General features: G+C 40.6%; 1 protein-coding gene across 2 annotated transcripts in view; it reads left to right on the top strand.

Annotated features, from left to right (window-relative positions):
- The first annotated feature begins 437 nt into the window (after positions 1 to 437).
- RBBP7 (RB binding protein 7, chromatin remodeling factor) overlaps positions 438 to 23,400 on the top strand; it is a 917,024-nt gene continuing 894,061 nt past the window's right edge. The window contains exon 1 of one of the 2 annotated variants that reach the window (XM_044073050.1): positions 438 to 663. In XM_044073050.1, the coding sequence (XP_043928985.1) occupies positions 648 to 663 (16 nt within the window). In that variant the 5' untranslated portion in view covers positions 438 to 647. Of the gene's footprint in view, positions 664 to 1,048; positions 1,104 to 23,400 lie in introns of those variants that run through there. The other variant, XM_044073051.1, reaches the window with a different exon arrangement.

Raw genomic sequence — 23,400 nt, 5'->3', positions numbered from 1 at the left:
TTTAAAATATTAATAATTTTTTTTACTAAATTGGTGTATATAAGGGTTTCAGTCATACTGTCAACTGAACAGTGAAAGATATATACAGAAAAATGTATAACATAGAAGAGTGAAAGAGATTATGTTAGAACATAGAAAGAAGCAAGATTGAAAGTATAGACAAGGAAGAGTAAGAGAAAGACACATTTTGACTGTTTGTCACATTGCTAGGGTCTGGGTTCCACATTGGCCTCTTAAGAGGTTGAGACCTATGATACTGCCTCTTTAATTCTGCAGTTTCCGCAATTGGATTATGTTGACAGACATACATATTTTCGATAGCTACCTCTGCTTCAAATCTTTTTTATTTATTTATTGATTAATTGTTAACTTCCACATCAAGTCCCAGAGATGGCGCTGTTAACAACATAACTTAAAAAAATTGAGGTTCCGGTACGTTTTGTCGGATCTCCATAACGCAGGGCGGGCTGTTTTTGCTTTGACGCCTGCGCACAAAAAAAGCCCTTAGACGGCGGCTGGTTAAAACTGATTCTATAGGTTCCCTAGTACTTTAACTTTAAAATAAATAGTAAAAGTAATTGCAATTGCCACAGTAAAAAGCATAAGAAAGAATAGGATCCGGTTTATTCTTCATATCAGCAGCTATAATGGCGAACAAAGAAGGTAAGATAATTTCAGTGCCTGGTTCTGTCACTGACATTGTATGTGCTTATGCACGTTTTCGGGAGTGAGGGCGTAACTGTGTCTCTTGATTTTGTAGTAGGGAGGCCTGTATTGTTCTATGCTAAAAAATATTTTTGTACTGTATGCCCTCTATTTTTCTGTGTTTTTGCTGCTCATACACTTGTTTCCGTAGCTGTATATGTTGAAAATAAACTATTTCCATGTTCTGTACTTCCTTACTCTGAAAAGAGGCGGCACTTAACCGAGCAGCTTGTACTTGGCGCCATACGTCTCAACCTTTCTTCACTGAAGAGGTTGACAAGTGGGTAAAATATGCGGCACGTGATCAGACGTGGGCTTGGAAGTGTAAAACGTAAAAGTGGGGGCAGCGCTTTTACTATAAAGATGATAGGATGTCCATTATTATGAATTTATGATGTGTAAGTGTAATTGTAAACTTGAGTTAGTAATAGTATACTGAGTTTTGTTCCAAGAGTCGTAATGGGTTATACATTTCACTTGTGTCATTTAATAGCTGCGCTTTGCGATTAAGTTTGTGGTTCTCGTGTTTTTTGGGGAGATGTTTTGTAATAACGATGGCACATTAATAATGTCACCTTTTGAACGGTTGATGTGGGTTCGAATTGTTTAGGAAGTGTAAAATGTGTAGCTTGTGCTTGCAGACAATTTGGGGTTGTCTTTAAGTAAAAACAGAATACTATTTATCCACTATTTGCGATCAGTTTTTGGTAATAATATTTCTTTAAGTTCTAGATTTTTTTTGTTAGATGCTCCTATTCGTGTCTAAGACCTAAAGTTTTTGTGGTGGCGGACTTTGTCTTGTAGATGGGTTCGTGTAATGTCGTTGTCACTTGCTGAGGAGTTCCAGTGCTGCAACTATTTTATTGCCCTACAAAAATACGAACCGCTCTGAATGTTGAATTTAAGAAGCTTGCCTTTTTTCCCCATTTTGGGGGGTCATTTTACCCTTTGTAGAGTAGCTATTGGAAAGTGATAAGTAGAGTGATTAATGCCACTAATTTTAGATAAGCATTGGATGCGTCAAATGTAGTAATTGTTGAAACACAATAATTCTTTCTCTCGTTATGGAAAGGCTTTAAGTATGCAACCAGGGTGTATATGACAACACGCGAAAAATGAAAGCTGCTTTGTGGATTGTAATGAAATATTTTCGTTAGTTACAGAGTAGAAAATTTGTATATGGGTGGGAACGTGTGCTTCGCAATTTAAATATCGTCCCTAACCTGGTGTTTACAGAACCCCAGCCCAGCTGCATCGCCTGCAAGACTTGGATTAAGAAAGCTGAGTTGTATGTCTGTATAGGGTTTAACTGGCTTGACTGGACCTTACCCTTCTTATTCTGAATGAAAAGTGCACATCTCTATTCTGTTACTACCAAATTGAAAGACGTGGTAGTGCGTTACACTCTAGTCATGCAACGTATTTTGAACCATTGATAGAGGTAATTGATTCACGTCTTTGCAGCATATCAAGCTTATTTAATCTCATGGTAATCAAACAAACTCCTAAAGGATTCTACTTTATATATATATATATATATATATATATATATATATATATATATATATATATATAAAAAGTATCTAAAAAGCACTTTTTTGGGGGGTGTGGGTGGGGCTTGAACATATCACATCTTTATATACTAACTTCAAGACTACTGTAAGTTATGGGTAATAGCGGAAATCCCTTTATCTTCTACCTTCAGAGTTCTAACAGCATTAATATCATTCAGTACCAATTCACTGATCTAAAGTCATTGACTCCAAAGTTGAATATAGCTTCACTGATGTGACACCACGTTCCCACAAGTAAAGCGTGGATGTTTTTTCAGTAAATGGCTTCTTGTGCAGAACATTGTTGTGCATCTTGGTATATGCAAATCTGTACAAATATTAGTGAATGCATGTTTGGATATATGCACAATGTATATCCATCCATTAAAAATTCACGTTATTAAAAGGCAAGTGACTGCAACCTGTCAATTGGTAGCCTATCAAAAACAAGAAAAACATTATTTTTGTAGTGGGACAAGACCCCCCCCCCCCCGATAATTATGTACACTAGCCTCAGTATTGCACTCCATTGGAGAAAGGTCAAATTCTTGACCCCTCACTGTATCGTGATCTTGCACAGAAAAAAGCTGGTATGTGTGATCAGGTGTGCAGTTTTTTCTGTTTAGTTGGGTTATTGTCAGTTGACTGCATCATTTGTATTGATATGTAGATAAGATGCGCACACATGTAGAAATGCTATGAGTTGAGGGGTGTATACTGCATGTGTTTATGCAACCATGCTTGCTAATTTCTTAGAGATAACTGACTTTTGTAATGATGGCCACCCATTCAATAAACTACTGAAATCTTAAGTACTTTTGTACTCAGTATTTGACTTACATGCCATGTATAGCATTTTCCATCAATAGAAACACGTGATTATTTTTATTTTTCAGTAATTCAGAGTTTTGTTTGCCTGGGAAGAATAAAATATTTTTTGTTCTGGTCATCTAATTTGTATAGTTGGCCAGTACTCGGAAGGTGTGTCTCAAACACACACAAGGCTTGGTGGTTTGTTTAGATGCTTTAATACATAGAAGCACTTCAAGATGGGTAGTAGCATCATTAAGTATGAAAAAACTACTTAACAGCCAGACCTTGCATACATACATGCTTACATTTCAACAGCTAATTACAAAATGGCAGTCAGACTTGCACAAGTGTATAAATAGTGAGCACATGCAAGCCCTCAAATAGCTTCTTAAAGGTATATACACACAAACTGATTTTAAATCCTCCCTCTTGAAAAGATTGCCCTTTTATACAAAACAATGTCTGAGTCAGGCATGCATTACTATATCCATTGGAAACCAAACACAATGTTCGTGTCCAAGTTGCTTCATATCTGCTACAGAGTTTAGAGATTCAACTATATATCTTAACATAACAGTTAGGAGTAAATTTAGCAACGGGGACAGTCTGCGGTGCACAACTCGTATCGGGAACTTCTGGATTCGTCACAGGAATGGAAATGTCCTCTGAAATTGGAGCACTGGACAACTCGCTCTAAGATGGTCTTTCTTACAGGCTGTGGTTTGGTGCTGTGGTATAGGCTTGAACACTGGTCTCAAATGTTTCAGATTCCCCTTAAAGATTGCTCCTTCTGATTCCACAATGTACGACCTCTGCTCTGGATCAATTTTCTTTACGACACCAGTCCAATCAGAACCTTTGGGAGTTTGTATCCTTACCGCGTCTTATAATGGATTGAGCAGTTTACTGGTCGTATCATAGTAGGACTTCTGGGTTAGGCACTTCAACAGATCAGTGAAAACCACTTGGTACCAACGATTGACTACTGATTGGTAATGTGGTTCTGGTTTGTCTCGATAGAAGTTTCTGAACAAGTGACCCAAGATGTTTATCACAAGGAATATTTCTGAGATTCAAGAAAACACTATTTTGTTTACACTTCTCAGTGTGACTTTGTAGTATTACACTGAACAAGACTAAAGTACTTTCTCTGCCTTGTGACATAGAAGGCCAAAATACGAGACCTGTCGCCCTTCTTTTGGTAAATTCAGTTCCTGGGTGACCTTTATGTAATAGTAATGTACTCTGGTTGCAAGGACTTTGGAACAATTGCTTTCAGACCTTTCAGGATACCTTTTGTTAGACAAAATCTCATCTCTGCAGTTTTGAGGTAAACTATTTACATTTGTTTACCAGGATAGTCCGACTGGACATAGGTCCATTTACAACAGAGGTGCGGGGAGAAAAGCTCCATAGTAAGCAGCAATCATAACATGAGACAAACACGTCAGTAGTAATGGTGAACTAAAAACAATATGGTTAACATGAAGTAGCATCAGACTGGATATCAACTGTTAACAATGAAGCATATTTACAGTAAGTATAATAGGTGTGGAGTTTTAAAATAGCAAATATGCAATACATGGATATAGCCAGGTATTCATGAGATGTGATTTAAGTGAGTTTTTAAACTGTGTAGTATTGGAGGCAGAAGTTTTGAGAAGGGGGTTGTATATTCCAGGCTCTAGCTATGGTGAGAGAATAATGGTTTCCCTCTAGTGTTGTTAGACCTAGAAATGAGGAGTGATTTGTATATTAGATTGCTTTTGACAGCCATTCTTTATAAAGTGGTTGAGCTTTTGTAAAACTGGATCTGTGGCTGTGTGCTCTCTCGGCTCAAGATGTGTGGAAGAAATATTTTTCACTTCCATGACTTCAGAATCAAGGTTCTCATTTTCTTGCTGTTCTGTGGGATTTCTGGATGAATCTGGATAATGTGTCAGCAAGATAAAGAAGTTTGCCTTTCTTGTAGACCATATTATAAAGAAGTTTGCCTTTCTTGTAGACCATATTGAAATTGTCCTTTTGTAATCTCAGCATCATATGTTGCAGTCTGGCTGGAGGTGAATACGTAGACTTTCTCAAGATATGATTAATCGTTTGTGGTCTGTTTCAATCTGGATAGTTCTACCAGAAACATAATCATGGAACTTCAAACATGCAAACACAATTATCAAAAACACTTTGTCTATTTGGGTATACTGCATCTCAGTTTGGGTTACAGTTCTCGATGCATAGGCAACAGGTTGATCCTCCTTGTAGAATGACTGCACCAAGACCAAATTTCAAAGCATCACAGGAAAGTGTAACTGGTTTGTGAACATCATAGTATCTGAGAGTTGGGACTAGCAAATATCGTGACTAAGTCCCTCCGGATGCCATATACCAAGTGGACCGAGATCTGGCGTCTGTCATGGCTGGAGACTGACGTGGTGTCAGTATAAATTTGCCAGACGACACCATGACTTTCTTCTTTCTTGCCGCGTAGTTCTGAGCAGAAGGCAATTTGCTTTCCATTGCCCATTAGGGACATTTGTTTTTTTACTTTTTTGTTTCGGGCCGAGGTTTTGTCTTGGGAAAAGTACTGTATTTCTAGGGAAAGGGAAACAGATTAACTTGTCTCCAGTATAAACTGATGTCCTTGTTTAGGGCCTATGCCACTCTTGTGTTGGGTGTGCGCTTTTCCTACGAATTACCATTCACTCTGCATTCCTTGTACTGTTGCTGAGTGCGGCGTTGGTGGTAGTAAGCGCTTTGCTTGCTACTTTTAATCGGATTGGCCAGGTTAATGCCGGAGCAAAGAATGTGACGGGGAGTCCAAGCAGATGAGTCCCGGCGGGCGTCCGGGGTCGCGCCGACGTCGGTAGAACCACTTGCTGCTTCTGTGGCTCTTTCTGACGTGTGTGCTGTGCAGGAGGCCTGAGGGGAGTACTTGTTACTGGGGGCTGGCTTTGTTAGGCCAGGTTGAGGTTGGGGTGCTCTGTGGTGGCTCCCTCCCTCCAGGGTGGTTAAGCCTCCTCCTTCTCTAGGCAAAGGCCATTCTAACTTTATTGCTTTTCCTTTTCAGTTTCTCATATTTCTGCATAAGAGTCAATTGATTTTGTGTTAGAGTGGATGCTTTAGCTGCTTTATTGAGAAGTATTTGATCAGGATTTAGTGCATGCTTTAGTGCAGGTTGGGAAGCATTCTCTGCAGTGTTCTCTGCAGATTTTTGATTTTTACAAGCTTGCTTCCAGGGTGGCTAGTACTGTTGTTGTTGTTCATGACATGCCTGGAAAGATCAGTCCTGTTGGAGCATGTTAAAGCTCATGTTATGGATGCTCCTTTGCAGTCCTTTGGACTGGGAATTTGCATTATCAGTTCTCTGCATTTCTCCTTCCCTACTCCAGAATTCAGATTTTCTCTTATCTGGGCTGAGTAATAGCTTATCAAGACAAGGACATTACTACTGGCAGATTATCTGCAGTCTGTGACAAGCACTTGTGTGTGATGACAGTTTTCAGATGCCTGATGCCTTCTGTGAGTCTAGGCACCCTGCAAGGAGATGTGTTCACTGAGTGTGAAACTGAGTACAGCGACTGTGTTTCACAGACTCTTACCCCGGACACACAAGATGGCATTTCTCACGACTTTCTTACATCTTACAAACCCTGTCCAACAGCTCTCAGGGACAGTCCAAGGAACTGCCTGGGTTCATGGCTTCTTCATGGCCTAGTGGCTTCTTCCAGTTCTTGCAGCCAAGAAAGTACTGAGTATCTCACACACGTTTACTCTCCAACACACAACGATTATTTGGACACCATTTGGATTCTTTATCTGATCCACGGACAATTTGTGTCATCCAGAAGGATGTCACAGGAATGTCAACAAACAAGACCTCTGAACAGGCAACTCAGAGTCAGCATCTCAGAGGCAAACAGCAGCAAGTCAGGTGCGCCTTTCAAAAAAAAACAAATTCAATTTAAGCCCTGTGGGTGTGTGTTGCTTCACTTGCAAATATGAAGGAGGAGATGCTAGGCAGCCCACCCTCAGTCTTATTCAGCATTCTGCTTCTCCCGGGACTGGTCTTGATTGACCTGACAATGGACAATGACAACACAGACAACTGTCATGGGACACATCAGGGGAACTCTTTGCAGACAAGCAATGCTGTTATGGGGACGAAACTGCCAGACTGCACATCACTGCTTTGGACTGTTTTTCACCAGGAAACAAAACCAGGGGCACAGTGTCAATAGCAGACAAATGGTGGATCCTCCTGAAATGTCTGTTGGATCCTCAGGTGTTTGATCAGTTGACCATGGCTTGGGGAACTCCAGACATAGATCTGTGGCTTTCTCCTCGAATTTCCCCAACTACGCCTTTTACTGTATTTCTTTTTTGCAAGGCTGTCCAAGCACAATGCACAAAAATCCGAGAATCCTTCAGTTGGAGCAACCTGCTGGTTGTCCTCTGCCCCTCCTCCCAAAAAGTTCTTCCAAAAGTTCCTTGTTGAAAGTCAGGTGCATGATCGGACAAACCTTATATGACACCTGCGTCAGCATTGGTTACACCCTCTGAGGTTTAATTCAGGGGCTTAGGGGCGGCCATTACCACCACGGATTATTGTCTTATTGTCTCAAAGAAAACAATCATTCAAATGTCAGGGTCTATCCACCACACCTGACAGCACAACATTCAGTTTTAGAGATGAGGCCTTCAGCTCCCCTCAACAAGTTTGGATGTTCTTAGCTATTTCTGCTCACTATGAGGTTTTCACATCCATTTAAAACAGTTTCTTAGAGGGGTTAAAGAATATAAGAACCCCAAGGGAGGGCCTGTACTCCTACTTCTAAGACTTAATTTTTGCCTGGGCTGACTCTGCTCTGCCTTCCTTGAACAGCTCACGGCTGACTTGAAGTTGTTGTCTTGGAAGACTGCTTTTTTGTTGTTTGTTGGGCTGTACAGAAGGGTATCTGAATTACAGGCTCTCATGGCGGTGAACCTTTTCGATTTTTCACAGGACACAGAGTTTCGCTAGCATTACTAATACTACTTTTCCTGCCTAAGTGGTTTCCTAATGTGGGCATTGAACCAGTCTATACATTTGCCTACTTTTATGCTAACCCCAAACTGAAGGTAGCTCTAGATCGAAACATAGAGACCTCTGTACATACCTTTACAAAGCATTATCATTTGCCTCTTGATTCTAAGTCTAGGGCTGGGTTTGCCACTGCAGTCTTACAGGGCATGTCATGCAGCTCCTCAGGCTATTTAGTTGTCCCTCTGGGAGGGCAACAGGTTTACATAGTACAGTTTTGTACTAGATGTTAAATGTAGATGTTCGAGGAGTCCATTCCTGCAGTCCAATTTTCCTCCTCTTCCTCCCTTTTTTTTTTTTTTGGGTTTTTTTTTTTTTTTGTTTTTTTGACATCAGATTCTTTTTTCTGAGGCCTTAAAAAGGATTATGCAAGTGTCGGTTGCATTTATATGTTTACACCACGTCAGTCTCTGGGCTACCCCGGCGCCAGATCTAACTGCCCCAGGTATTAGGGCCGATGGAGGGCAGCAATTACCAGTAGTCAGGACTGCAGCAATGGAGATCCTCTAACATCTACATTTATGGTAGGTACAAAACTGTACTTTTTAGGACATCAAATGCTGTTTGGTGTTCCTCTAACCAAGACCAGCATGCATCTTTGTATCAGCTCTGAGTGGTGCTGAAGTCTGGAATGAACTTGCCTAGGTAGTTGACCATGCCAAGAAAATGTTGCAGGGCTTTAACATTGTCTGGACCTGGTATCTCGAGAGTGGCTGTTTTGCTTTGAAGGGTTCTGGTCCTAAGTCTGTACCCATAAATAAAAGACCATAAGTAAAAGACCATAAGTAAGTGAATCAAACACAAATTCAGCCTACATGATGTGCCCTTTCCAGAACTTTCCTGAGGCTTCTGTCATGCTCTTCATCATGACCTCCTAGGATTTTGTCTACTATAATAGTACAAGGATATCCAGAAAAAAGAAAATTGTTCCATTGCACGTTAATCTTCACTTGCAGAATTTATCCCAAATGTCATTCTCAAAAATCTGTACCTGCCAGAATACTGCAAGTCATGAGCAATGATCATTTCTGGTCGGGCTGAATTTGCCAAAATTAACACACTGTTAAATACAGAAGAAATATGCCATTTGGCATTAAGGATGCAACTTCAACTGTGTACATTGGCTGATGTCTTTTTAGTGCTTTGTTCAGTTTTATGGGTCAATACATATTTTGATGTCATCTGAGCCTTTCTTATGAGCTGCCATCATGGAAGATGCCCATTCAGTTGGAGTTTCACCTGGACAAATCGCACCTTGTTGCACCATTTTATCTAACTTTGCCTTGACTCTGTCCATGGTTATTGCCTTGACTGTCCTCCGTGGCTGTTGTAACTTTGTGCTGGCCTGATAACTGGATTGACCTCCGGGTCTAATTTCATGGAGTACACAACTGAAAATTTGCTTAGTTTGTCTTTGGAAAAGATCAGCATAGGTAGAAAAAAAGTCCTGGGTAAAATTTTATAGTGGTCTGTTTAAGCTGACATGATTAAGTCGAGCAGTCCCAGTTTCAAACTATCTCTGGGCCCTAATTGGATTTGCTTCTTGACCACAGAAATAAGTCACAGCTTCCAGCAGAGTAACATGAAAGCACTATTGAACCTTCAGTTTTAATTTCTTCATATGCAACTAGCTTCATGCACCTGGCCAGATTGAGCCATTCACCATGACACACACTCACACATGTTTCTGCAGGCATAACATTGCACTTGAACCTCTCTCTGCCATCTTTGAGCTCTATGGGTTTGCCATTCATCCGAACAGTGCAAAATACTTCATTCTTTGTCCTTTCGATCTACTGCGTTAACTGTTTCATGAAGCACTGACATGCCATCCACATAATTGATTAACCCATTTCTTAAAATGTTCCCTTTTAATAAAAGAATGTGGGCTTTTTGATTTACAAAGTCTTGAAATGATTCCACTTGTGTTTTTGTAATATTGACCAAAAGCTAAACATTACTCCCTTTTAGATTCTTGATTTCCACCACAATTAAGACCGTTGGCAATGAAACGGTGAGCACATATCCCTACCTTTATGCCTGTTTGCTGGCTGTTTTATGCTTCAATGAGGCTGTGCGACTTAAGTAATTTGCTAGACAGTTCTGGGGTTTACCAGTGAGGGCTGCAAGGGTCACAGTTGCTGCCATGTGATTGGGCCTGTTTTTTTTAAACCAATTGCTGCATTCATTAACATGAGGTTTATCAGTGTGCCTTCTAGAGCCGTTCTCATTTATAAGCATATTTGTGAGCTTGTATATCTGACATTTCAATGGCCTTATTCAAAGTTAAATCACTATCACAAAGCAAAATCTTTTTCACAGCATCTTTTATGCCACACACAAGTCTGTCCTTGATCAGCTCATCCCTTAAGTCACCAGATCTGCACGTTTTAGCTTTATTTTTCAGGTCAGTTATGTATGCTGTATAACTGTAACATTTGTCTAGGGGTTACACAGTTATCTAAATTTACGTTTTAAGCAATCTGGGTCCTCCCTTGACATAGCTGTACAACAATATGACTGCCCCCCCCCCCCCCTCTGTATGTATAACAGGTGCATATACAAGTTAACGCTCTTTCTATAGCTTCAGACCCAACTAAATTTTAAGTAGTGTAAATGTCTTTGTATGGTCATATTTATTAGAAAATGCAGCCTGTGTGAAGATGTACTGTTGCTCAAACACTCGAGTTCTTAGCAGTCTTGCTGTCACATAAGTGCACTGTTGTTTGCTATGCCCACAAAGTATGGACAAATGCACTGAAGATATGACCTCTGTAATTATGTCCGAGCAAACCAGTTCTGTGACTTTACAAAACATTCAAATGCGCAATAAACTCTGAAACGCTTTACTTTGCAAAGTATGCTCTGTAATGGCTTTATTCTGTGAAATATGCCTTGTAATGGCTGTACTTTTGTGAAATGACTCTACTGTAACACTGCACAAACATGCGAACACTTTACACTTCCAATAACTTGGATATCTTCGCTTAATGCGTAAAATACAGATTTGCAAAACATGTATTGAAAAATGTGTTTCCCCTTTATTTTATTCGGTTTATGCAATTTGGACTTTATTTTAAAACATTTTCCATAGTAATTAGAATGTTTTTATCAATATCATACATGTCGGTTTATGAGAATAAAGTTTAGAATGTTCTGTATGCCCCATTTCATATTGTGCAAAAAAAAAATGGTGCTGAGCAAATTTTAATACCTGAATTTAGTTTCTCACCTGTTTTTGCGAAGTTTGCACATTTTAGTTATTGTGTATTAGCTGCACATCTCTTGGACTTGCTTCTGGATCCTATTTTGGCACCATGTCCTTTTAGACATACCACGTATGACACAATGTCACTCGTTTGTCTCCAGCACATATGATAAGGTTTGGGGTTTCGTTTAGATGCTTTAATACGTAGAAATACTTCAGGGTAGATAGCATCATTAAATATGAATGAGCTAGCTAACAGACCATATTTTATATATATATAATGTGTGTGTGTGTGTGTGTGTGTGTATATGTATATGTATATATATATATATATATATATATATATATATATATATATATATATATATATATATAAACTATATAGGTGAAGTGCTTTCCACGCTAAACTATGTAATATTGCAAACGTGGCAAATACCAGCATACAAAGCAAAAATTGAAGACTTTATTGTAAGCGCTTTCACGGTATTCCGCTTCTTCAGACGTGACATGCTACATCAGTTCCGTTTATTTTTATAAATAGCATATAAATACGTCACTTCTTAAAAATATATATATTTATATAATAAAATGCCTTCATAAACTATAAAATCAATCATTGCTTTATAAATGAAACATAGCGATCTGAATTGTCCTCTCCAATACGATTCAAACCATCCTATCTGGCTTACGACTGATTAAAATTGCTGAAACATCCACATAATACTGCATAATGTAAATGTCACAGATAAATCAACAAACCCTATATGGTTATGTCAATCTAAATTAAAACCTGCTCACAAGCGTACAACTTAATGTGATCCCTAAAACATAATAATAAATGAACTATAAAGAACGATAAAACTCAAACCCCTGTAATACAAATACAAAGCATAAAAAATGCAAGATATAAAACATACATAAGGCATGTATGTTAAACGCTGGGTGAATGTAATAGATACAATGGCTACTAGCCTGTAAAGATAGAAGTGAGAAGAATATATAATACGCAAGTGACATTTAATGTAACTGTTCAGATGTTTACAAAATGAGCTCCTTCTGAGAGGCGTAATGGTCTGACACAAAAATGAGATGAGCAAAAAATGACCAATGATGTGTACATGAGAACGAACTAATATATCTATATCGTAAAGAAAAATGTAACTAGTAAAATGTGACCAAACATCTCGCATCAAAATGCGAACTTGTGAATGATCGCATGTAACGGCCAAGCTTCCTAGGACAAAGAAGCTTACCATGATAGACTAGCCAAGACATGCCATGATAGACTGGCCAAAACAGTGTAAAAGGGGGTGTGTTATCTCAAAGGTCTGGACTTGAGAATAGGCTTCAAAGGCACAGTCTCATTTAATCCTCTACCCCAATGGGCTCCCTACCGCAGAATCCATTTGGTTTCTGATTCTTCTGTGATGACTGAATCACCGCCTCTCAAAGAAGGTGAACATGCAAAGCCTGAAATAAAAACGTATGTTCTGGACCAAAGTTTAACATGTGTTTGGCTATTGCACTATGTTTTTCTTTCCTGGTGAAACAATAGAGGTGGTCCCTGATCCTTTCACGAAATGTCCCGTTTGTTTTACCAACGTAAAACATATAACAAATCTTGCAGTATGCAACATATACTAAGTTCTTGGTATTACAGTCACATTGACATCTCAGTTCCCATAATTTCCCATCATTGGGATTTCTGAAGAATCTCGAAGTATCAATGTATAAACATTGGGCACAAGACCCACATCTTTTAGTTCCATAAAGAATAAAAGAAGTGGGTCTGTATCCAACCAAATCAAGTTTAGGGAAACAGAGTTGCTGTTTTAAATTCTTCAAATTAGTATAGATATATCTAGGACAATTTCCAACTACATCCTTAGTTTCATTGTCGGCAGTAATAATATTCCAATTCCTCATAATAGCTGCTTCAACAGTGGGAGTATTTTTACCATATGGTAAAACAAAAGGAAGTCTGGAATTCTGTGTAGAACCTATGGGATCAACTTCTCTGCGATGTGAAAAATAGGGTTTACCCTTTGTGTACCTTTTCTTAACTACCTGTGTACAAATACAATTCAAGTCATCCTTATCATACCCCCTAGTGTGAAAATTGTCTTTTAACTTCTGTAATTCAAACCTAAAGGTGTTCTCATTAGAACAAAGACGGGATATTCTAAGGGCTTGACCCTTCATGATCTCAAAAATTCTCGGATGGTGCATACTGCTTGTGGAGAGATATGAAGCTCTATAGCAAGATTTTCTATGTATAGTGTTCAAACCGTCATTATCTCTATAGACATTGACATCTAGATAATTGATAGAACACATAGTGTTCCAAGGTGAACCGTGAGAAGCCATCAAGGGTGTTCAAATGATGTAGAAAAGACTCCAGGGAGTCACCAGTGCCTGCCCAAAGGAGAAAGAGGTCATCTACGAACCGTCTATAGAAGACAATGTTGGGACATGTCAAGATGACCTCCTTCTCCCAGGCTGCCAAAACCAAGTTGGCATAGGAATTGGCGCAACTGGTGCCCATGGCCACACCTGTTAACTGTGAGTAAAACTTGTCCATGAATATAAAGATGTTGGTATGTAAAACAGTCTCTAAAAGGAGACAAATTGTCAGCCTCTATTACGGACATAAATTCACATAACAATCTCTTGACCATAGAAATACCAATGTCATTAGGTATGCAAGTGAATAACGATACGACGTCCATAGTGGCTAGTCGTACCGTTTCTAAGTTATGTTGACTGGTGAACTCATATAGGTCACCAAGAAACTGTCCTGTATCTTTTAGAATATATTTAAAATGGGACAAAATAGTCTTCAATTTTCTGGTCTAAATATACAGAAACCAGTTCAGTGAGCCATCCCTCACTTGCCACAATTGGTCTAAAGGGTGGTAGGCTCTGATGTTTATGTATCTTAGGGAGCCCATTAATGCATGGCATCCTTGGATGATCAACAACAGTCAACAGCTGTAAAGACTTGCATTCATAGAATGTCTGGCATAACTCTTCAACTTGGCTGATAACTTGGTAATCCTTAGTATTTAACATTCAACATTGATTTTATGTAAAATTCTCTATCCAAAACAACAATAAGGCAGCCTTTATCGGCCGGACGTATTATATCGTCATTGTGTTTTAATGAAGACAATGCTTGCAATTCAAGTTCTGACAAATTGTCACTAAAGTCATTTCGATAAGAACTGTTCGTTTGGTATAGATCTTTCTCCACTCCTTTGTTGGGAGGTAAATGTGGATTAAATAAACTCCTTCTTTTAAAGGACTCAGCCTCATAAGAGGATGAATTCTTTAAAATCAATTTTAAATTGACATTTCTCATGAACAGTCTTATGGATAATAAAATGTCACTTAAGTCAGCTTTCATACAAGGAATAAAGGACAAACCTTTGAGAACAGAATGTTCTATCTCAGTCAAGGAATGTCTATCCCGTCGTTTCGCTGCCTTTACCGGTTCGTATTCCATCGATCGTTTCCGTCCTAACCGTATTGGTAAGGGAACGTTCGGAAAATCCTGTCGTTCTCCTCCATTCAATTTGTCCAGTTGTATTTTCCTTCTTACAACTGTAATAGTGCGGGGCACCTTATCTTGATCGTGAACCAAGGATGTAGAAGGTCCTTCCGCTGGGGTAAAGTAAACAGAGGTAACTAATGTGGGTGTAGTTGTAACATCACACATCTTATCTGACGTTGTTGAAGCAACAGTCTGTTCCTTCTCATTCCGGTTAGCCTCAGCTACAGGCTCTTGGGATTGGTTAACTTACTTGATGTTAGCAGTGTCCATACCAGTTATCGACTATTGCTATTTCATTTTTTTGTGTCAGACCATTACGCCTCTCAGAAGGAGCTCATTTTGTAAACATCTGAACAGTTACATTAAATGCCACTTACGTATTATATATTCTTATCTCACTTCTATCTTTACAGGCTAGTAGCCATTGTATCTATTACATTCACCCAGCGTTTAACATACATGCCTTATGTATGTTTTATATCTTGCGTTTTTTATGCTTTGTATTTGTATTACAGGGGTTTGAGTTTTATCGTTCTTTATAGTTCATTTATTATTATGTTTTAGGGATCACATTAAGTTGTACGCTTGTGAGCATGTTTTAATTTAGATTGACATAACCATATAGGGTTTGTTGATTTATCTGTGACATTTACATTATGCAGTATTATGTGGATGTTTCAGCAATTTTAATCAGTCAGATAGGATGGTTTGAATAGGCTGCTATATTCATTGATTCATCAGCGATAGTTACAGCATGCCCCCTTTTTATGCAGCATATGTTTAATATTTTAAATTGTGTATTGGAGAGGGCAATGCAATTCAGATCGCTATGTTTCATTTATAAAGTAATGATTGATTTTATAGTTTATGAAGGCATTTTATTATATAAATATATATATTTTTAAGTTTTATTAGGAAGTGACGTATTTATATGCTATTTATAAAAATAAACGGAACTGATGTAGCATGTCACGTCTGAAGAAGCGGAATACCGCGAAAGCGCTTACAATAAAGTCTTCAATTTTTGCTTTGTATGCTGGTATTTGCAACGTCTGCAATATTACATCGTTTAGCGTGGAAAGCACTTCACCTATCCAGTTTGGGTATTGTTTTTTGTTACATTTGTCTTTGGGTTTGGTATACTTATATATATATATATATATATATATATATATATATATATATATATATATGTAATATGTGTATATATATGTATGTGTGTGTATATACGGATATATATATATATATATATATATATATGTGTGTGCATATATATATGTGTCTGTACATGTGGCAGATGTGAAAATGCCACTACTGTAACCAAAGTGAAAGCACTGTAGTGTGTGCTGATTTCACTTCCTTATTTTCAATGAGCTGCAATTTCCTTATTGGCAGTCAGAGGACTGTCGCATGATTGCTATTTGTGGCTGTTTTGTTTGCAGGTTCATGAGCAAGTACTAGGCTAAATGTTTTGAGAGCCATTTTAAGCCTACTCCTTTTTATCCTATCCCGTTTGGTTATATATATATATATATATATATATATATATATATATATATATATATATATATATATATATATATATTACACCTAATGAGAATAACTGGAGTCATATTGTACTTAACTTCAGGGGGCCCATGCATGTGATAAAGCATTTAGGTGCTTTTTGTACCTGTTAGTAATACAGGAGACAGTTCTGTGGCAAATTTGTGTTCCCCATCCATATATTATCTAAGTTGCCCTTGAATATGGACAGGTATGAACTTTGTTTAATGTGGATGGGTGAGTCTGTTGCAGAACCTATAACATTTGCAAGATGTACCTGTCCATCCAAACTGTTTTTTTGATGATTCAGAAAAGGTTTATATCCTTACAGTTTTTCTGATGTTATTTGACTTGCTGATATGCAGTAAATCTATGAGCATTGGGTTTGAGTATGCCTTGCTTGACAGACACAGGTCACTGCTTAGCAGTCTGTAGTATACCAAGTATAATGACTAAGCTTTGAGTCTGTCTATGTAGAGCATGCTGGTACTGAGCTAAACTGCCAGGCTTTTGTGCCTTCCAGGTTCTTAAAAAGCAGCTGTTAAAAGTAATGCATACCGTTAGCCATTATGTGTACTCTCATGTATCTACTTTGAGGGGTTGAAATTTCCAAAACTTCGAAATTCCGTCTGCCGAGGCCAGAATATTGAAGTTTTGGAACTTCAAATGTTCTTAATGGAGATTACTGTACAGAGCAGACATGGGGAATTTACAGTTTTCCTCAGTATAGTACAGTCTTGAAGTTGGAATATTTATTGTGGGGGTGCTGCAAAAACGTTAAAAAAAATACATGTATTTAAGTTTCAAAGTTCCAAAGCTCCATATTCTGGTCTCGGCACACTGAATTTTAACCTCTCAAAATACCTACAAACAATCACCTCTCTGGTTAGCCTCCTTATTGGAAGGGACCTTTAAGATCAGAAAGTGACCAGCTGCTCTTAGCTTTGCACTTCTAATTATTACTGTCATTTTCAGCTCATAAGTGCAGATCTATACAGTACCAGTTACTTGAATAGGAAACGTCCAGAATTACAATTAAAAAAATGTTTTTGAGTTTTCCTTTATCTTTGTTTTCTGAGCTGTTTTATTGCCTCAAAATCACTCCAAGTGCTTCTTTGACAATTTTAACGCGTTTCCCACAAAATGGTGGCTGATGGGTCCTTCTTGGTAACCTTTTCTTGCTTTCATTCCTTTTTCCCAAAATACATTTTAAGTCCACGTTATGTTAGTTGTACTAAAGTCTAAGTAACCTTTGTCATACAGATCAACCCAGAGGAAAGTTTAAAGTGTATATCACTGCATTAAATTTCAATACTTGGGGCTCGTACCGTAAGAATGACAGTTTACAGGAAGAAAGATTTTTAAATTATTAATTTAAAATACTAGAAATAGAAGTCAAGATGATAAAAATAAAGTAAAAAAAAATTGAACGCTTTTTACAGCAGAAACAAAACAAATTCAACAGTAGGTACAGACCCAGTAGAAATACAAAGATATATAACATGCAGTACTATAAATTAGAGGCGCTCACAAAAAATATATCTACTCAATATATGCCATATTTTCATAGTGCAGATAGAGCCATATAAAGTGAGCTGTGTAAATAACAATGACCTATTGCTTTTTCTAGTTTGACCAGGAAGTCCACTGGGCCAAGAAGAGCCTGTTATTAGTGGAGGCCATGGGAGAAGCTCCACAATAATTGCAAGTTACATTTCACATGTTTCAAAGGACATAGTTCATACAGCTAATTAAACAAACATTTACAGGTAAGCTCCATGATATTTGCAATTTGCCTGTCACAATGTTGCAAAAATGAAAAGACATAATTCACTTTTTGTAAATGTTGAAATTTCTGTATTGATTGAGTTGTAAACTCAGTTGTAGGTTTAACTTTTCAAAATATAGTTACTAGCCATTAGTAGGATTAGGAAAATATGCATGGATAGGGTAATAGTATAATTGAGATTGGAGAGTATAGTACAACAGATATTGGAGAGAGAATTAGTTTTTGTTAGGGGAGGGATTGTTTTGGGTGGGATGAAGTAATAGTAGAGGTAGTTGGTTGAATCTGTGGAATGTGGGGGGTGGGGTTAAGTTGGAGAGTGGCAAGGGCATTCCCATTTGGAAGAAAAATGAGAGTAGCTGAGATTTTTAAATTTGTATAGTTGGGTAGGTGTGTGGGGGAAGAGTCACACCGTTTAGCTAAGGAGTGGGATAGCAGTAGATGGCAGGAGGTCATGCAGGTTTGTGGACCTGAAGGAGATTTTGGATTGGAGTGAGCAGTTGGGAATGTAAGGTTTTAAGGAAGTAGCGAGAGCTGGGCAGTTGGCAGGTTTAAAGATGAACTTGTGGGCAAATGGTGTGTTGTAGGTAACTGACGTAGTTGGGTAGTTTAAAGCCAGGTGAGGAGGAAGTGGCAGTGGTGGATTGTTTTTTGAGTTGGTTGCACATTTGGAGATCTTGTGGTAGCGGATTCAAGTTTGGATGGAAGGACAAGATGGAGACTGGTGAAAAGAGGGGCACCATACATAAGGAGGGGAGTAGGAAGGTGGATGCAAGAGTTTGATGGGTAGAGGGGCTTGGGAAGCTGTTGTGCCTGTAGGGGGAGACCTAACTTTTGGTGGGTTTTCTTGATTGTGGATGTGGGTGTCAAATTTTAGTCCATCAATGATGCCAAGAAGCTTGGTGTTGGGAACGATTTCAAGGTGGGTGTTTTGGCTCTATGGTGAATGTAAATTTGTCAGTGGAGATTTGGTAGGGGGGAAAAAAACGTTAGTTTGGTTTTATTTGCATTTGGTGCCAGATGGTTAGACTGCATCCAGGTTTCTGTTTTAATGAAGGCTAGTTGGGTTTTTGCTAGGCACTCTGAGGGGAAGAATGCTGAACAGATTAAGTCGTTTGAATATTGGATGATATGAGTCTGGGATGGATTGAAAGTTTTTAATGAATAGGTTGAAGAGAAGAGGGGCAAGAACAGAATCTTGTGGGACACGTGTGGGAAGAAAGGGGAGGTTAAATTTTTCCATTGGACAGCTTGTTGGGCAGTTGGGGCAAGTTTGAAAACCAGGAGATGGTGGTGGGAGAGAGATTCTCCATCTCTCTCCCACCACTCCGTTGGAGTTAAGTAGGGTGTGTGAGCTGGTGTCAAAGGCCTTTGACAGAGCTAGGAATAGTGTGGATACGCACTTGCCCGAGTTGGGTTCGAGGCTTATGGTTTCAAGGAAAGAAGGGCAGTCATGGTGCTGTGGCCAGGGCGGGAGCCGTGTTTGGTAGGAGAGAGGAGATTGTGTTAGGTGTGCCATGAGTTGTGCTTGTATTTTCTCTAATTTTTAGAAAGCGGGGGGAAGGATGGCAATAGGCCTGAAGCACATGGTATCCGTATATCTGAAGTTAACTTCATTTGATAAGCAATCTGTGAGTATCTGATCTGATTCGGTTCCGAGCCGGCAGCTTTCCTAGCAAAAGATCCGAGCTCCTCCCCCTACCGCCTTGCTACCTCTCTCTAACCCTCAGATCTTGTTTGCCACGGCTTCTTGAAGCATCTGAGAACGAGCTCCTAGCTTTGGGTTTGTGAGTAACTTTTTTTTTTTTTTTTTTTTCCCCTTAAAATCTCTGTACTCTGAGTGTGTTGTACCTTTTTTTTTTCTCCCTTTATCTGGGTAGTTTAGCTTTAGTTGGTGTAGATTTTAAATCCCCTCCCTCCTTCTGTGTGTGAAGGTGTGTGCATGTGGGCCTATTCCTGTCAGTATGTGTGAGGGCCCCAAAGCGATCTTCTTTCTAAATATTCAGAGTGTGGCCATAAGCTGTCCCCAGTGGATGGCTACACTTATTTGCCTGGGTGTGGACCATCTCTTCAGGCTGCATTATCTATGCAGCCTTCAACCCCAGGGCTTTGAGGGATAGGCGGACTAAGCTAGTCCTCACGGGCCTTTTGCCCCCGGATTTGGCTTCGTCCTCCTCCCCTTCTGTGGCACCAGCCATGGCTGCAGCTGTCCCACTGACTGTTCCCGCTCCCCTGGCCAGGATTCAAACTCCCTCTTTGGCTCAGGAGGAAAGGGACTCTAGGAAAAAGGATAGGAAGGATAAAGAGCGGGAGAGGGACAGGCATCGTAGCCGTAAGAGGTGGGCCGATTCAGCTCCCGGCCCCGCCATCTAAGCAGCTTGCCTCCCCTCTTAAGGTTTCCGGGTGTTCCCCCTCCAGGCTTCGTTCTCCACGTTTCTGCCAGGAGCCGGAGGAGGAGACCCGGTCACCTTTGAGGTCGTCCAGGCAGACTTCCCAGCCAGCCTCGGCAGCCTCATCCAGAAGTTTATCTGATGCGGACATCGATCGGATGATGCGTCTATTTCTTCAGGCCCAGCTGCAGATGGGAGTGCTCTTGCCCCCCCCCCTCCCGGGGGAAGCTCAACCCCATCTTTTGCCCCCATTGCTCCTTTTCCGACCCGCTACTGGGGTTCGGAGCTATCGGATCAGAGTAGTTTTGGAGCTGGTGTGGTGTCTGCACTGACGACTTTACCTTCAAGTTTGTCTGATCAGAGCGCTTGGGGCCGTGAGATGGGTGTCTGATCCGGAGGGTTTCGTGTGCCTTCTGCTCCGTTGAGGTCGGATCGCACTGCCCTTTTGGATCCAATCGGGTCATCTCCAGCGCCGATTGCTTTCGGATCCTAGAGAGAGCAGCTCACCCTCTGCATTCATCGTGGAGAGTGGTCTTTCGAGGGATTCGAGGTCCCAGGCTCTTGCTACGGATTCACCCGCCATTCCCCCTCAGACGGGCCTGTCTTCCATCATCCGGCTCCAGGGGCAGACTGCGCCTACGTCCCAGATGGTTCCCATGGAGGAACGGCACATTGTTGGTGAACCCTCCTCGGACACCCCACCCCCGAGGAGGTCTCTCACAAACGAAAGTGCAAGAGGAGGCACTTGACTCCCTAACAGAAGAGACAGACTTGGAGGAAGGGGAAGGTTCCCCCAGGTCACCCCCCAGAAGAAGTCTCCTTTGGAGACATTATGGAAATGCTTCGTATTACAGGGGGGTGGTCAGCCCAAAAGCCTTCCTCAGACTAGTCTGTCTTTCTGGAGGCGTTCGCAGGCCCATCTACAGGTCCAGTGGTCCATTCTGTTTCATCCCTTGTCTGCCCCTATTCCTCTCAGCAGGGTTTGCAGGGAATCTCTACTTTGGTGGCTCCATTCCAAGCATCTCCTGGAAGGGCGCCCCTTCTCCATGTCCCCACCCCAAGTCACAGTGACCACGGAGGTGTCTTGCCTTGGGTGGGGGGGCATTGTATGGGCAGAACCATCAAGGCACGTGGACTCGCACAGAGACCTTTTTGCATATCAGTGTCCTGGAGATGAGGGCGGTGCTTCTAGCGTTGCAGGCTCTCCATGCCCTTCTTCCTCTAGGGACTATTGCAATTCAAACAGACATGTCAGTGGTCTGGTACATCAGCAAGCAAGGGGGAACCAGATCTTATCCACTTTGCCGAGAGGCCATGAGAGGGTGGGAATGGGCGGTATCCACCAACCGCTTTCTCATAGCAACACACATACTGGGTCGGTCAAACATTCTTGCGGACAAGCTGAGTCTGAATATCCTCTAGTGTCTCTGAACCCTTTAGTAGCGAAACAGATCTTCCTCCGATGGGGTCCACCTTGCTGCAATTTGTTCACATCGCCTTTGAACGCAAAGTGCTGCCAGTTTTTTGCTCCAATTCCCCCACCTGGGGAAAACCCCAAGACGCTCTGGTTCATGCTTGGTCATCCGGTCTTTATGCTTATCCTCCTCCTTCCGTTGATGACAAAATTCTTGCAGAAAGCTCATTGGTTGGGGAGCAGTTATCCTCATAGCCACATTTTTGGCCTCATCAAACATGGTTCCCATGCCTAAGGTCTCATCTAGTGTATCCTCCCTAGATCTTGGATCCCCTTCTGGGTCTGATTTCTTACCCCCCTGGGATTGAGGACCCCCGACCTGGACAACCTCAAGCTCTCTGCTTGGTTGATCAGTTCCCTTGATGGCTAGGACTCCCGGTATCTCATCCTCGGTTAAAGCTATTCTGGTGGCCGCTCATAAGCCTTCTACCAGAAAAGTTTACAAGAGTAAATGGAAACGTTTTTTGCCTGGGTGGACCATAGGAATTTGGACCATTCTACGGCTCCTATTCCAGCAGTCCTCGGGGAGGTTTTTTTTTTTTTTTTTTTTTTTCCCCAAATCTTCCATCAGGGGGCTAGTTCTTAGTTCAACTGGCAGCAATTTCCCCCTTTCACATTGGAAACAAATTTGGGCCCCTAGCATCATCTAAGATCTGCAAGACCTTTTTGAAAGGTACCTTTCTTTTGACACCCCCTGTTAAGGAAGCAGTTCCTCCATGGGATTGAACCCTAGTTCTCCAGGCTCTGACTGGTTCCCCCCCCCCTTTGAACCCACAGCTTCGGTCGACTTTAAGTATGTATCTTGGAAAACTGCCTTCCTGATTGCTGTTACTTCAGCTAGAAGAATATCAGAGCTTCAGGCTCTTTGCAGCAAGCCCCCATACATAATTTTTCATAAAGACAGTTTCCCTCAGGACTAACCCCTCTTTTCTGCCTAAAGTGGCTTCCGAAGGCAACATCAACCAATCTATCAACCTGCCTATCTTCTTCCCTAATCATCACAACAAAGGAGAATATAGACTCCATTGCTTGGATTTACATAGACAGTTACAATTTTACCTACACAGAACGGCTGTTTTTCGAAAATCAGAGTAGCTCTTTGTCTCATTTGCTAAGTCCCGTCTGGGTAAACCAGTGACTAAGGTAACCTTAGCTAGGTGGATTTCACAATGCATTCTTCTTGCACACAGAAGCTTTGGTCTACCTAAGCCCGTGAGGGTTCGGGCACATTCTACCCGTTCTGTGGCTACTTCTGTGGCCTTCTGGTCCAGGGTTCCTTTGGATGACGTTTGT

Source organism: Protopterus annectens, chromosome 5.part1, assembly GCF_019279795.1.
Source record: "Protopterus annectens isolate FY-2018-M chromosome 5.part1, PAN1.0, whole genome shotgun sequence".
Taxonomy (NCBI): Eukaryota; Metazoa; Chordata; order Ceratodontiformes; family Protopteridae; genus Protopterus; species Protopterus annectens.
Note: the sequence above shows the minus strand (reverse complement) of the source record. Positions and strands in the feature narration are given on the sequence as shown.